General features: G+C 44.8%; 1 protein-coding gene across 5 annotated transcripts in view; it reads right to left on the minus strand.

Annotated features, from left to right (window-relative positions):
• The window catches only part of Kif16b (kinesin family member 16B), a 258,436-nt gene extending 244,640 nt beyond the window's left edge, over positions 1-13,796 (minus strand). For 2 of the 5 annotated variants that reach the window (XM_075962334.1, XM_075962333.1), the window contains exon 1: positions 13,588-13,750. In XM_075962334.1, the coding sequence (XP_075818449.1) occupies positions 13,588-13,634 (47 nt within the window). In that variant the 5' untranslated portion in view covers positions 13,635-13,750. Of the gene's footprint in view, positions 1-7,046; positions 7,136-13,587 lie in introns of all 5 variants that reach the window. The other 3 variants (XM_075962335.1, XM_075962336.1, XM_075962337.1) reach the window with 3 other exon arrangements.
• Positions 13,797-14,402: the final 606 nt, after the last annotated feature.

A 14,402-nucleotide genomic window follows, 5' to 3' on the forward strand; every position in this document is an offset into this window, starting at 1 on the left:
TTACCAGGAAAACATTTAATTAGGTTGGCTCACTTACAGTTTTAGAGGATTAGTCCATTATCACCATGATGGGGTTCGTGGCAACTCAAAGCCCCTCCACCCACCCACAGTGAGATATTTCCTTCAACAAGGATATACCCACTCCAACAAAGCCACAACTACTAATAGTGCCACTCCCTATGAGATTATGGGGATCAATTACACTTACAACTACCACAGTGCCCCCAGGGAAAGCCTGCCTCTGGAGTGTGGCTATCCTTCCAGCACTGGGCCACTGATGTCATCAGAAGCAGATGACACCAGTTCACCTTCACTAGCAGGTACAGGCTGCTGTTCTCAGTGCTAGTGGGAGGGGACCAATCACAACTACTAACAGTATTTTCGTGATTGTCCTATTTGAAAAAGCCAATAATAGCTCACATAAGGACAAAATCTTTTAAAAAGCAGGAGGAGGGGTGTATAGACAGACCAGAATCTACTTTTTTCTAACATTTCTGTGTGTACAAATGTGTTCCTGTATGTGGCTGCATGCACAGCTACCGTAAGCGTATGGAGATAGAGGAGACTTCTGAGTCACTTCTCGCCCTCTATCACAGAGGTCCCAGAGACCTACCTCAGTCCTTTAACTGCAGAGCTATCTCACAGCCCAGAATCTACTGTGCAAGAGTTTATCTCAACAGAATTTTCACCCTGAAGCTAGTCTTCATCACGCTGAATCAGTTTCTCTTAGAACTTTCCTGAGAGACTTCAAGTCCCTTTGGCAGGGAGCTTATGAAGTCATTTACCTGTGCCTCAGGCAGAAGTGACAAACAGAGTCACTGAGATTCTGAAAATTGGAATCAGCAGGTGCACTGCAGGGCGATCTCACAGGACCAAGAGGGCCAGGAGATAGAAGCTCAGGAGAGCAGCCCCTGTGGTGGGCTCTGACCCCTGAACCCGGAAGAGTTTGTGATTCTCTTCCTGAGTGTCTCAGTCCTCTGGGGACCTTACACCGCCCAGCTCAGCCCCAGGGAAAGAGAACTGCTTTAGACAACAACTGTGGCACTGTCTCACATTCAAAGTTCATATTTTACCAGCTTCTCTAGACAACAATTTCACACATTTGTGCTTTTCAGGATATGCATCATATAACTGGTTTAGCAGGTAACAGACATCTTTTTTAGATAATGGAATTGAGAGCAGAAAATAGCAGTGTGCACTGAACTGGGAAATACCTTACTGAGAGCTGTGAGACGCACACCGTTCTGAACAATCAGCAGCAGCCCTTCCAAAACTCAAAACCATGAAAATCACTCTCCACTAGGAGGAGAGAAACTGCCATAAGTGACCCGTATAATCATAACCATTTTATCAGGAGACCTGGGATGCACCTTTCGTGGGCAGCAGGTGTAATCTGAAGTGAACTATCCTTCTACACAGAAGTATCTCGCTCAAGATACTTGCTAATTACAAAGAAAAAAGAAACAATACCAGTGCAGGAATGAAATGGATAATGCGCTAACCAGGTAATGAAAGTCAGCATTATCAGTAATAAGACATAGTGATATGCAGACTTGACATATACCACAGGAAAAGTAAAAAATCACTTATGTGGTGCTCTTGCCAAAATGCATTAATTCAAATGAATCATAAAAATCACCAAAACCAATTGAAGATCATTCTAATACACTTGTGTGTAAAATTCTCGAAAAAAAAAAGTTTAATTCTGATGAAAAATGGAGGAAAAAAACCCATGAGGTCATGAAAACTAAGAGAAGTCTAAACTCTGTCTGAGGCCAGTTATGCAGAAACATCAACGACGGGACACGTTGATCCTGAACTGGATCACAGACCGGGAAATGTAAGGAAGCCAGCGAAATGCCAATAGCATCTACTCAGCAGCACAGTGCCGATCTAAATCTCTTGGCTTTTGGTCACTGTATCATGTGAGATACTAACATTAGGGGGAAGGTGGGTGGCAAGCTGAAGAGTACATGCTTAAAACTTTACTTAAGTCTAAAACTATACTAAAAAAAACAACACTTTTTCTGTAGAAAAGACAAGAGTAAGCTATCTCATATCATTTAAGCACAGTACACATTGTACCTCCAATTCTCTAACCTTAACGGTTAAAGCATGACAGTGATTGTGCAAATTCCACCTAATAAATGTAATAAATGGCAAGAATGTGAAGCTATAATCCTTTGTCCAAAACTTACATGCTTCTAACACCCGGCAAGAATGGTAAGATTCCCTTTTCTCCTCACAGACAGCAACAAGGGTGATCTACAGAGATGAAAACCGTGGAGCCCTGGTTCCTTACAGGTTCCTTACTAGCATTCACAGCAATTAAAGACGTGGGTGGGGCAGATGGGGGGCGGACATTGATGCAGCAAAATTCCCTGAGTGCTGGAGTCTGAGGTACGCTTTGTAAGCCCTGAGGAATTGCAAACAAGACCCACATGGTTCCTGTTCTTGTGAAGCTCCTGTAATAGAGGAGCAGCAACTGGATACATCACCCTTGTGCAGGGACATGGAAAGTTAGAAGATGCTAGGAAGCCCGAAATCCAGAGTAACCTGGTAACCGTTTCCTGGAGGAAGGGGCATTTGAGTCAGGCTCCCACTCTGATCCTCAGTTTCTTCTTTTCTCCCCCCCCCCAACCCCCCCCCCCCCCCCGGTTTTTTGAGACATTGTTTCTCTGGAGTTTTGGAGCCTGTCCTGGAATTAGCTCTCCTGAGTGCTGGGATTAAAGGCATGCACCACCACTGCCCGGCTCTGATCCTCAGTTTCTGAGCTAATAGCAGGATTGCTGCTAAGGGTTATATACGATAATGATGATGCAGGACTGAGAATTCCTAGCAAACGAATGAGCAGACAGGAATAGTTCACTCTCAAGACCATTACAATGAAAGCACTAACTTCTCAGGGTATTCCAAATCCCGTACGCCCCATTGAAATGGACACCAAGTGTCTGAAAAGACCTCTGATCATAGACACACACTTGCCCTCCACTAGGCAGAGACAATGAATAATAACTGTAGCTGCCAATGGGAGGCACAAAGGCTCACAAAAGAAAGTGACTTGGCAGGCCAAAGCCAGCAAAGGAGTAAAGGGAAGTTTGGGACCTGGCTCCACCTGTCATGAACAGCTGCCAAAATCCTAGCAAGCCATGACTGACTTCCCATTATGAATTCCTCCCCTGCCTACTTTTTCATCACTTGAGCTTGACAGAAGGCATCAAAGCCGAAAATGAACTCAAGACTCGGTGGTCAGTAGGAGCTCATATCACAGAACACTGTCATATCCTCCCTCAGGATGGTGGATAAGTAGAATTAGCATGTTCTTTTTGTGTCAGTCAGGCTGTGCAAGAACCTGAGAGACAATACAAGGCTCTTAAATTAACTTGAGCAAATAATAATGAAACAATGGTTATTATTATCTAACATAAACCAGTCTCAGACCCAAGCCCTTTATAACTGGTAACTTCGCGTCCTTCTTCCTCTGAGAGAAGCCATGCACATGCTGAGTCTCTCCTTGGTAAGTACCTGAACATACGTGATCTTACTCTCTCACACACAGCCTGTTCGCAGTAAAGTATAACCACAAGTATGTTTGGGAAATACTCTAAGTCTTCATCGAACACTTTAAAAACACTGGTGCCCAATAAACGTAAGAATACTAAGCTATTTCTTGGAGATCTTATATCACATCACGGCTCATTTGCTTCACCTGTCAAGCTCACCTGAGGCAAAGACAAACCTTCCATGTGCTCCAGACTCCGGCCTCAGTGACAGTGGGTAGCACCCTTCCCGCAGAAGCCCAGGAAAACATCCCAGCTCTCCACGCACAGCCTGGAAACCCATTTTCCTACCCACAGACCCTCACCACTTCCCTCTTTCCCCCTTTATCCTCTGCATGTAGACCGTCAACCTCCCCGCCCCCAACTCCACAACAGATTAGGATTTTTTTTTCTTTTTTGAAAACAAAACACCTGTACTCTGTCACACCTCAGAGCCCTCTACTTTGTCCAGTGAGGCACAGCAGGCCTGTCTCAAAAAAAGAGGAGAGATGCTTCAGAACAGGCTAGGGAACAGGCTCTCTTCCCAACCTCTCCCCTCCACCCCTGCCCAGTCCTTGTTTTCCTGAGACCATTCATCCCCCACTCCTTCTTTTCCTGAGCCCCCCACTCCTTCTCTTCCTGAGCACCCCTACTCCTCTTCCTGAGCCCCCCACTCCTTCTCTTCCTGAGCACCCCCACTCCCCACTCTCTTCCTGAGCCTCTCTCCCTTGCTATCTTCCCTCTCCCTATTCTCGGGAACGCAGTTAACAGGTGCCATTCTGTGCCTGTGCAGCCCACACCTGAAGACAGACCCTGCAGCCACCACAGCTCTTCACTCCTCACACAGCAGTCCCTCCAGCACCGTCCTACTGAAAGCCTAAGCTGCCAGTGGACTTTGTCTGGACCCACACCACCTCCAAGGCTGGCGATTCGCCAGCCTCCCTCCTCTCCATGTCCCTTCTCTCCACTCTAGGTGGTCTGGTCTGTCTGTGTCAGGCAGGGTTACTATTACTATGATGAAATACCATAACCCCAAAAGCAAGTTTGGGAGGAAAACCTTTATTTGGATTACACTTCCACACCATAATCTGTCCCTGAAGGAAGGTGGGACAGGAACTCAAACAGGGCAGGGAGCCGGAAGTAGCAGCTGACACCAAGGCCACAGATGGATGCTGATTACTAGCTTACTCCCCACAGCTTGCTCAGAGCCTGCTTTCTCATAGAACCCAGGACCACAAGTCCAGGGGTGGCCCTACCCACAATGGGTTGTGCCCTCTCGCACCAACCACTAATTAGGAAAACGTTTCACAGGCTTCCTACAATCTTTTCGTTGTTGTTTTGTTTTGTTTTTCAAGATAGGGTTTCTCTGTGTAGTCCTGGTTGTTCTGGAACTCACACCAGGCTGGCCTCGAGCTCCCAGAGATCCGCATGCCTTATGGAGGCATTGTCTTGATCATCCTCTCAGACAGCTTGTGTCAAGCTGACAGACAACTAGTGAGCACAGGGTCCCTGCTGCCTCCCTACCTGATGACTGCCATGATGAGCAATGGTGGCGCAGGATTGCTGACAGGTTACTGTGCATACGGGGTTTACCACACACCCTGTCACTTCAGCTTCTGCCCAACAACCTATGCAACACTGTCTGAAGGCACCGGCTCTCAAATGGGATGTCAGGACTTTGTTATAATCTTAACATTGATCGAGGAGCCGTAAGAATTCTTGTATGTGTGTGTTACATGTACATATTTATACATGTACTGTGTGAGGGTATTTGTTTAAGTATGCTAATGTGGAGGAGAAAGGTTAATGTAGGGGGCTTCCTTGACTGCTTACTACCAAATTTTTTGAGATGGAGTCTCTCACTGAAGCTAGAGCTCACTGGCGCTGCTAGACTCAGCAAGCACTTTTTCAACGTGATCCATCTCCTCAGGCCCCAGTAAGAATTTTTATTAATTTTGTAAACAAAATGCAAATAACAGCCCACAAAGCCAGGACAATATCATACACTATGCGATTCTGGAAAACTCCACTGTATGTTTATGAAATGAAATCAAGAAAAAATAGCAGCAAATAGCATCCATATTAGTCCCTTTTCAGTCTCTATGACCAACATACTTGACACAGGTTTAGGAAAGTTTATTTCCATTCATGGCTTCAGAGGGTCTCAGTCTACCACGTCAAGGAGGGTACAGAGGAACAGCTCAGTTAATGTCTGGTAAGGTCTGCATCTAGGGACCCACTTCTGCCACTCAGGTTTCACCTCCTAAAAGTTCCACAGCCTCGCAAAATAGTGCCAGCAACTGGAGAAAAAGTGTGCAAACACAAATCCGTAGGGACAATTTATAATGCAAAACATGTCCTGTATGCCCATTAGCCAGCGAAAGTCAAAGTTGAAAAGGCCAACAGCAACTCAGCATTGTCATAAAATGGTTCTAAATTAATGATACCCCCCCAACAATCTCAATGAGTCCCAGCTATCTCTAAAACAGATCCAGAATACCATGATTTAAGCAAAGGGAAACTGAGCCTTACAAAGGATAAGCAACTGAAGACTCTCATCTTGGTTACACAGCTCCGCTGCCCCCTCATTTATCTCTTTTTTCTTCACTATAGTGATAGCTCTCAGTTCCACCAAAGCAAGCAATGCCTTCCAGTACCTCCTCTACAAGCCTACACAGAAGAGCCAATAACCACCTCAGCTCCTACTGCCTGCATTCCCACCAGCACCAACTATGTACCTCCCCATCCCCCAGTCAGCACTTGCACAAACATTCTTCTGCCTAATGAAGTCCTAAACCTTAAGCTATCTTTTATTCTTCAGCCTTTTTGCATGCTGACTGTTCTTCATGATTTCTCATGCAACAATAAAGCCAAGGATATAAAAAATGTATATGTAATGGCCCCACACAAGCAGAGAAGGAACAAACTGTATGCAAACACCACAAAACTCGGCAAGCAGACATCTCTGATTCATGGAACTTAGAGGGATTTACAACTTAAATTCCTTTGGTACACATCTATGGACAACACATCTGTCTTAGTTTGCTTTCTATTGCTATAATAAAATGCCAAGACCAAAGCAACCTCCGGGAGAAAAAGACTGATTTCACTTTACAACTCCCAGGTCACACTCAATCATTATGGGAAATCAGGGCAAAAACTCAAGGCAGGAACCTGGAGGCAGGAACTGAAGCAGACGCCATGGGAGATGCTACTGACTGACCTGTTCTCCATGGTTCACTCAGCCTGCTTTCTTAAACAATCCAGGATTACCAGCCCAGGGATGGCACCACCCCAGTGGGCCAGGCCCTTCCACCACTAATTAAGACAATGCCCCCACAGCCTTGCCTATATTGCCAACCTGAGGCTTTGAAGCACTTAAAACAACTGAGTAATGAAAATTTTTATTTTAAAGTTTAAATGGCCAACAGCAACCATACTGACAGGACTCTGAACTCTGCCTTCTGACTCTCAAAAATACATTAAATTCCTGAAACTTATTCCTACCTACATCATTGGCACCCCATGCCCTCCCTTCATCGAAGTCTTCTGTACATTGGGAAGACTTTAATCCAGGTGTGAAGGACTTCAGGAAGCTGAAATAAGATAGACAGGCTTAAATCCCAATGTTCTCTATGACTGTGGGCTGATTGTTTCCCTCTCTGAGCTTTGGTCCTCAAATGGAGAATGGGCTTGCAATGCCAGCTATCAAAGAGCTTAACCAGCTATTGTATTTGATAAATAGTCCCTGGTAATATTCCTGCAGTGCTTAACTACATACAACTCTAACTTGCTTAAGACCCCAAAAACCTCTCTCCAAGACCCTGGAGTCCCTCAGGTGCTACATCTTAACCTCAAGGGCATTCCATCACTATTGTTGGATGTTTGTGCCTCCACAACCACCAGACCAGCAAGTCCCTAATGCCCAAGACCTCTGTCATCTGACAGCCCTTGGGCATCAAGTGTTCGTACACAGGGCTCTGATGGAACCAATGTTAGCTCAGGCCAGCGCTGTCATCCAAGAGGCCTCAGTCGCCCCTCTATACAGTGAGGACAAAAGGCCCATAGTGTTTGCCTAGCATGCATGACGACCTGGGTTTGCACCCCAACACTGCATCAAGCAAGGCAAGGAAGAATAACCCAAACAAAGCACTCAGGAGACGGAGACAAGAGGATCAGAAGTCTAAAGTTGTTCTCAGTTACTTAGCAAGTTCAAGGCCAGTCTATCTCAGAAGTTTTCAGAAGAAAAGACAAAGAAAACAAAAGGCTAGGTCAGTCATTGTCTTTTGGTGGAAGGAAGAAAGGAGAATGCCAACCTGAAAAGATAAGAGACTCACATGGAGCCTGGCAGGGAACAGTATCTGGACAGGTTCCCCCCATCTTCCATCCAAGACACACCCGCCCACCTGTCCTCCCAGACTGACGAGGAACTACCTTTCTTTGGCTCTTATCTTGATCTTAAAAGGGAAGGACAACTTGGCTGAACCCTAAAGAAAATGATCCCAATCAAAATGCCACTGGCACTTTTTCTTCTCCTTTGAACTAGAGTGCTAGGAGGGTAAACTAGACCTGTGGTGCTTATCAGGAAGGCTACGGTCCTGAAGAAAAGCGAAAGCAGAAGCTGACCTGCCTTCTGGAGCACAGCATGTTACAAGAAAAGGCCACAAGGTAGGAACATGGCCAGCACTTGGTAAATATTTCTTTTTATACCTTCTTTGAATCAAAAAGTCACAATTAATAAACTGTGATAACCATGATAAGAAGATGAGTACGTGGAAGAGAAGAAGAAGAGGAGGAGGAAGAAGAAATATGTGGTGATATGATGCCAGGGATGCAACCCAGAGCCTTGAACATGCTAGGCAAGTGTTCCCCTGTGAGCCTCACCATCAGCTCTACCACAGGGCATCTGTGTGGAGCCCCTGCTATGTCAGGCACCAAGCGACCGGTCCATCTTCTTGTCTCCATCATTAGACCCCTACTCTGTGTCTGTCTCACTGCCAACTGCAACACATCAGTCCACCTGAGACCACCCTAGTCATCTAAAACTAGCATTTTAAATAAAATGATACAATAATCTAGAATAGGAAATGTTTGAGGAAATTGTAAATGTGTGTAAATACCTCATGTGTCCTCTCAATTATCTACAAACCAACAATTTAAAGTGTATTTCTCCTTGTTAATCAGTCAACAAGAAGCCCAGATTTGCCAGAATGCTTAAGGTATCTATAATTATTATAGCACATCTTACAGGCAAAAAAACTGACACTTATGACAATTAAGTTTCTTGCTCAAACTTACGTTGTTCAGAAATGCAACCAAAAATTTAACTCAAGACCTTCTGCCCTAAGGCTCTGACCCTCTTATAGTATTGAGGACCCTGAATGAACATCAAGGTTTTCGTGAAGTATCAGTCATCCAGCTCTTCAGGAACAGAATGAGAAAGACAGAAAGTTCAAAGCCGGCCTATGCTACACAGTGGGTTCAAACCAGCCTGGGGAATCTGTTCACAATAAAGTGACTAGACTCTTCCTCAAAACTGAAAGTGTTAAGAGGCCTGGGGATGTAGTTCAGAGGTAGAGATGTTTATTCAGATGCATGAGGCCCTTGATTCAATGCTTAAGACTTCAAACAAAATAGAAAAAAAAAACTAAGAAGGGAAATTAACAAGAAATAGAAAAATTGGTCACGAGATTATCTTGTACTTATTTTCCTCTGTGTTTTCTTGGGGGCGGGGGGATTGAAATTAATATTTTAATATAGGATCTAACTCTGTAGCCTAAGCTGGACTAAATTGGTGACCCTCCTGTCTCAACTTCCAGAGTGTTGAAATTGCAAATGTGAGCCACCATGCCCAGTTTGTTACTTCTCCAAAGAAAAAGAAAAAAAAAACAGAACCTATAAGATTACAGAAAAGATGAAATAGAACAATGAAAGAAGTCCCAAAGAAAAGTTAGATAATATATAAAATGTTAAACTTCTGCCTATAAAACGTATGAGCAAAATTTTGCATCTGCTAATGGTGTACTCATTTTTAAAAGTAAGGCCCTATATTGGGCAAGTCAGTTACACGCTACATACAAGTCTCAATAATTGTACTTCAGATACAATTTGAATAATTTGACATTCAGATGCTAAAACCTTACCAAGGCCCAATGACACAGTTTTAATTCAGGAAGGCAAACCCCTTTTAAATGGGTTTATCATACTCATAAAACAGACCCAAGGAATTTGTCCCTTGCCCCATGTGCGTACAAAACAAAGGTGCCTTCCTCAGACAACCTATCAGTCAGTACCTTGAGCTTGGACTTGCAGCACCCAGGACTATAAGGTATAAATAAATGTCTGTTGTTTTCAAGTCGCCCAGTTTTGTGATATTTTTTATAGCACCCTTAATTGACTGAGGCATTGTCTTCTCAATCGGTAAAAATAGAATTACAGTATGTCTCTATTCTAAAAGGTGTTTAAGAATTTGCTAGCACATAGCATACCCTCATAAAGATGTCTCACTTGAGCTACACAGTGAATTCAAGGCCAGACTAGGCAACCTGATCAAAATAAAAAGGGAGAGTCCATATACTCAAATATAGAGTATAAAGATGACCAGGGCTGAGCCAGGCAGTGGTGGTGCAAATCTTTAATCCCAGCACTCATGAGGCAGAGGCAGATGGGATCTTTGAGTGTTTAAGGCCAGCCTGGTCTGCCAGAGCTAGTTCCAGGACAGCTAGTGCTGTTACACAGAGAAACCCTGTCTCAAAAAAAAAAAAGAAAAAGAAAAGAAAAAGAAAAAGATGGTCAGGGCTCTAGCTCATCTAGTTCAGTAGTAATGCATACACAAAGCCTGCAATGTGCACACAAAGCCCTGGGGTCAATTCCTAATATACAACAAAAGAAGAGGAGGAGAAAGAAGAGGAGGAAGAGGAGAAGAAGGACAAACAGGAAATAAACAAGTCAGCTACTGAATTAGGATCTCTGCATCTGGAATGACAAGTCCTGCCACATAAAGCAGTAGGCAGTAAAAACAACATGGCTGGGATCAAATGTTCACACAAAGACAAAGCTGCAGACTCAGGACTCAGGCAAACTCAGACTGCCCCCCCACACACACTTCTTCAGATAGCTCCAAGAGAGCACTTACTTCATTCCAGGCCTCTTTCTGCCTTTGGTGCTGCAGCCTGAAGCTTTTTTATTTAAAATATTAACTTTAAACAACCACTAAATAAATAAATAACAACTTCCTTCAGTTGTCTCCAACAATCACCTGAAACTCTTCCCAGCCAGAGCCAATGGCCCTAAGTAGTTTTTAAAAGTCACACAAGCAAGTTTTTCATTATTACAATTAGGCATAAATATGAAAATTCAAATAGTAAAAGAGGACAAAGAAAAACATTCCACCTTTGCATCCATCTTCCTTCACAGAGGCACCACTGCTGGGTTCCTTGTACATTGCTCCCCACAGTCTGAGATGGCTCTCTGTAGTTTTTCACCCATATATACATACACTCTGTTCTACTCTGTGTGTGTGTGTGTGTGTGTGTGTGTGTGTGTGTGTGTGTGTGTGTCTTTCTCTGCTCAGTCTTCTATCTTGGCGTTAGTTCATTTATGATGAGTCCATACTTTCTACGAGCCGCAAAGGATTCCACCACATGACTTCGGTTACAATTTTAACAAATCTCCTGTCTTTCTATATTCTCGTTGTTACAACAAGAAAAATTAATAAGCAGCACCATGCTTATAAACACATCTCTGTAAATAAAAACTCCGATCCATATATTAAATACGTAAAACAAATGAAGCTACCAGGGCAGTGGTAAAACCAGTTACTTCCAATCACCACCATACCCTGCAGGACTTATAAATTAGGTCAAATACTTTAGGTTGACTTTAGCATCTCTCTTTCTACTTCACTGCCACTTTCTGGATCACTGGATCCTGAAACTATACTTAGGAAAGTTACTGGTATCCTCCCCTCTTAGACCAAGAACCTCCTCATTTTAACAACAGTTGATACCAACAGCTACCACAGCTTTCAAGGGACTCCTGCTCCTGTCAGAACAATGTACTGTGCTGGTTCATTTCCATGGCAGCCAGCCCTTCTTCTCCCTGGAATCCTAAAGGCAGAGCCAATCTCCGACTCCCATTCTCCTCTATAGATTGCCACGTGATAATCCCGGAAGTGTGGAGACTTTACCAGGATTCCAACTGTCTGCTGATCGCCTCAAGCAAGACACATGATGTCCTTGTCCCCACACTTCAAAGAACAAGTTAAATATGCATGCAGCACTGGCTGTCAGACACTCACTCACTGGACCACACAAATCTGACAGGCTGAGACTGCTCTCAAGTCTTTCCAGCTCTTTGAGCAGAATGCTCAGCTAATGACTCTCATGGTCTCCCCCTTTCTTCTCCTTCCCATGCAACGGAGCTGCCAGATTCTACCAAACCTACCGAGGAAATGCCTTGGTGTATCTACCCTACCTTTGGGTTAGATCATTGCTTCCTTAGCTTCTGTCCCAATCCTGATGCCACCAGAATTACTTGCTGGGCACCAACACCACATCTGCCTGCCTTCTCAGGCATAGGGCTTCTGTAATTGTTTCCTGCCTCGGGGGCCTGGAATCAAGGCCTACACTGAAAAGACACTCATAGCACCCCTTCAGACGGTCCAAGTCACTCAATTTTGCCAATATATCCTCATCCCTCCCTCACTAGACAATGGGCTCCTAGAAGACACTTACCAACACCTCATCTGCTGGCTACTCCAGAGCCCTACATGATGAAATCCATTTGTCCATTAATAAGAGTTTTCTAAAGTTACTTGATACCATTTTCTAGCACATGTTCATATTACTCCAAAAAAGAACTCTTTATAATGTAAATCTTTACTAAAAAAATATTTATTTTAAAGCCAACTAAAGGACTTTGGGGTCTATTTATGACTGTGTGTGTAAAGAAACAGACACACTCCTGAGACTCACTCTCATACACTCATATACACATCAAATGCCCTAAAAAGTTGTAGAAGTAACTTGAAAATCACACAAGCAAAACTTCCAAAAGCACCGGTATTTAATGGCTATGTATCAAGATAATTTTTCTACTTGCCGATAGGAAAACAGATTCAAGAGAGACCAGTAAAATCTCTTGACTTTATGATCTTCTGGTGTCCTAATCGGCTGTCAGAACAAGCAAACACTGAGCTCTGAAGCTGACAATATGACTCAGAGAGAAAGGCCATATGGTAAGTCAAATGTCCAAGAACTGAAACAGCAATAAAAACAAATGCTTTTGTGTGACCTCTGCCCGTCAACTTGGAGGGCATCCACTTACATGTCCGTCGTTCTCTGAAGCTAAACTCACTGAGAAGTTAACTTTCTGACTATATCGTTCTAAACTGATAAAGAAGTCACTGAAAAGGGTTTCAGAAAGTCAAAAGAGGAGAGTCGCGCTGCAAAGCACTACTTTGTAGGAAAATATAAGAGGGTACACTCTAAATGTATTCGCCACATGTGCCCCCTTAAGAGCCATAGTCAAAGCCACGTGACTCTCCCTCAAGGAGTCAAAACTTTGTTGAAGTTTCCTCATGCCCCCATGTAAACCTTAAGAACTGCTAAGTTACTGATTGGGTCCACGTTCATGGGCTGGAAAACCTCTCGGGATTAAAAAGTAGCATGATTAACAGAGACGTCTGAGCTGGCACAAACGAGGGTATGCCTGACAGCACGGGGAGCCCCTCACACTTCCATGACCTCCCAAAAATTTCACTTCACGAACGTGGTCCCTTGGTGTTTTTTTTAAAAGGGCGAACAAGCTACCCTCACGTTACTGGGATGGGTACGGTCCAGGGAATTTCCCCAGCCTCGCAAACACTTTTCCCTCAGAGTCCCCTTTTCAACACAGGAGACCTTTCCTCATCCGGGCCACCACTGGCAGGACCAGGAGGCTTAGGGGTTTGTCCCTTTTAAGTCCAGATTGGCCTGTGAGCGGAGCTGGAGACCGGCTGCCCGGGGTTGGGGTGTGGCGAGGTTGGGGGGCGGGCGGCCCCACTCACCTGCGATTCATGGGCCGGACTCTCACGGCCACCTTGACCGATGCCATGGCTCATCACGGCCCGGCCCGCGGGGGCTCCCACCAGGCCTGCACCCCGCGGCCGCCGGCCACTCCAGCAACTGTGCCCGAGCCCCCGCCCACTTCCCTCTCACCCGCCCCTCGGCAGGGGCCGACCTGGAGTTGCTAGGCGGCCACACCTGCCAGGCCACTGAGCATGCCCAGAACGGCTCCGGCCCGCGTGATCCGCGCACCGGGGTTTGGCTGCTGCCCACGGTGCGGAGGGGCGGAGCCCGGAAGCTTGGGCACCGCCTCCTGGGTGGCCTCGCCTAGGAGTCGATGGCAACCAGCTGTGCTTACCGTCTAACCGGCAAAGCTAAACCCTGTCAGGCCCTGAGAAACAAGGAAAAGGAAGATCACTGTATTTAGGATCTTCTCAAGGAATCCGAGGAATTCATTACCAAAAACGAACTTTGCAACCATTAACATGGATCTGGCTTTTTTCAGCCTGTGCTAATCAACTCATCTGTCTTGCTGAGAAGCAAACAGTCATACAATCTTACAGGAGGAACTCCTAGAGACTTCTCTGATTCTTGAGAAAGGTCTAAGCATGTGTTCTGAACCCCACAATTTAAGATACCAAGGAAACAAAGGAATTGAGGATGTTTCGGGCAGATAGAAATGTCTTATATTGGCTGGAATCGTGTATCCCTAAGGAGGAGTTTTTGCATTTTTATGAGTTTGGCGGTTTAACTTTAGTCATAGGGGGAACCAAACGTGAGGACCTGCGCGCTCTTTCTTAAGAGTTAAAGCCTTTAG

This window comes from Microtus pennsylvanicus, chromosome 2 (genome assembly GCF_037038515.1).
Source record: "Microtus pennsylvanicus isolate mMicPen1 chromosome 2, mMicPen1.hap1, whole genome shotgun sequence".
In the NCBI taxonomy this organism is placed as follows: Eukaryota; Metazoa; Chordata; class Mammalia; order Rodentia; family Cricetidae; genus Microtus; species Microtus pennsylvanicus.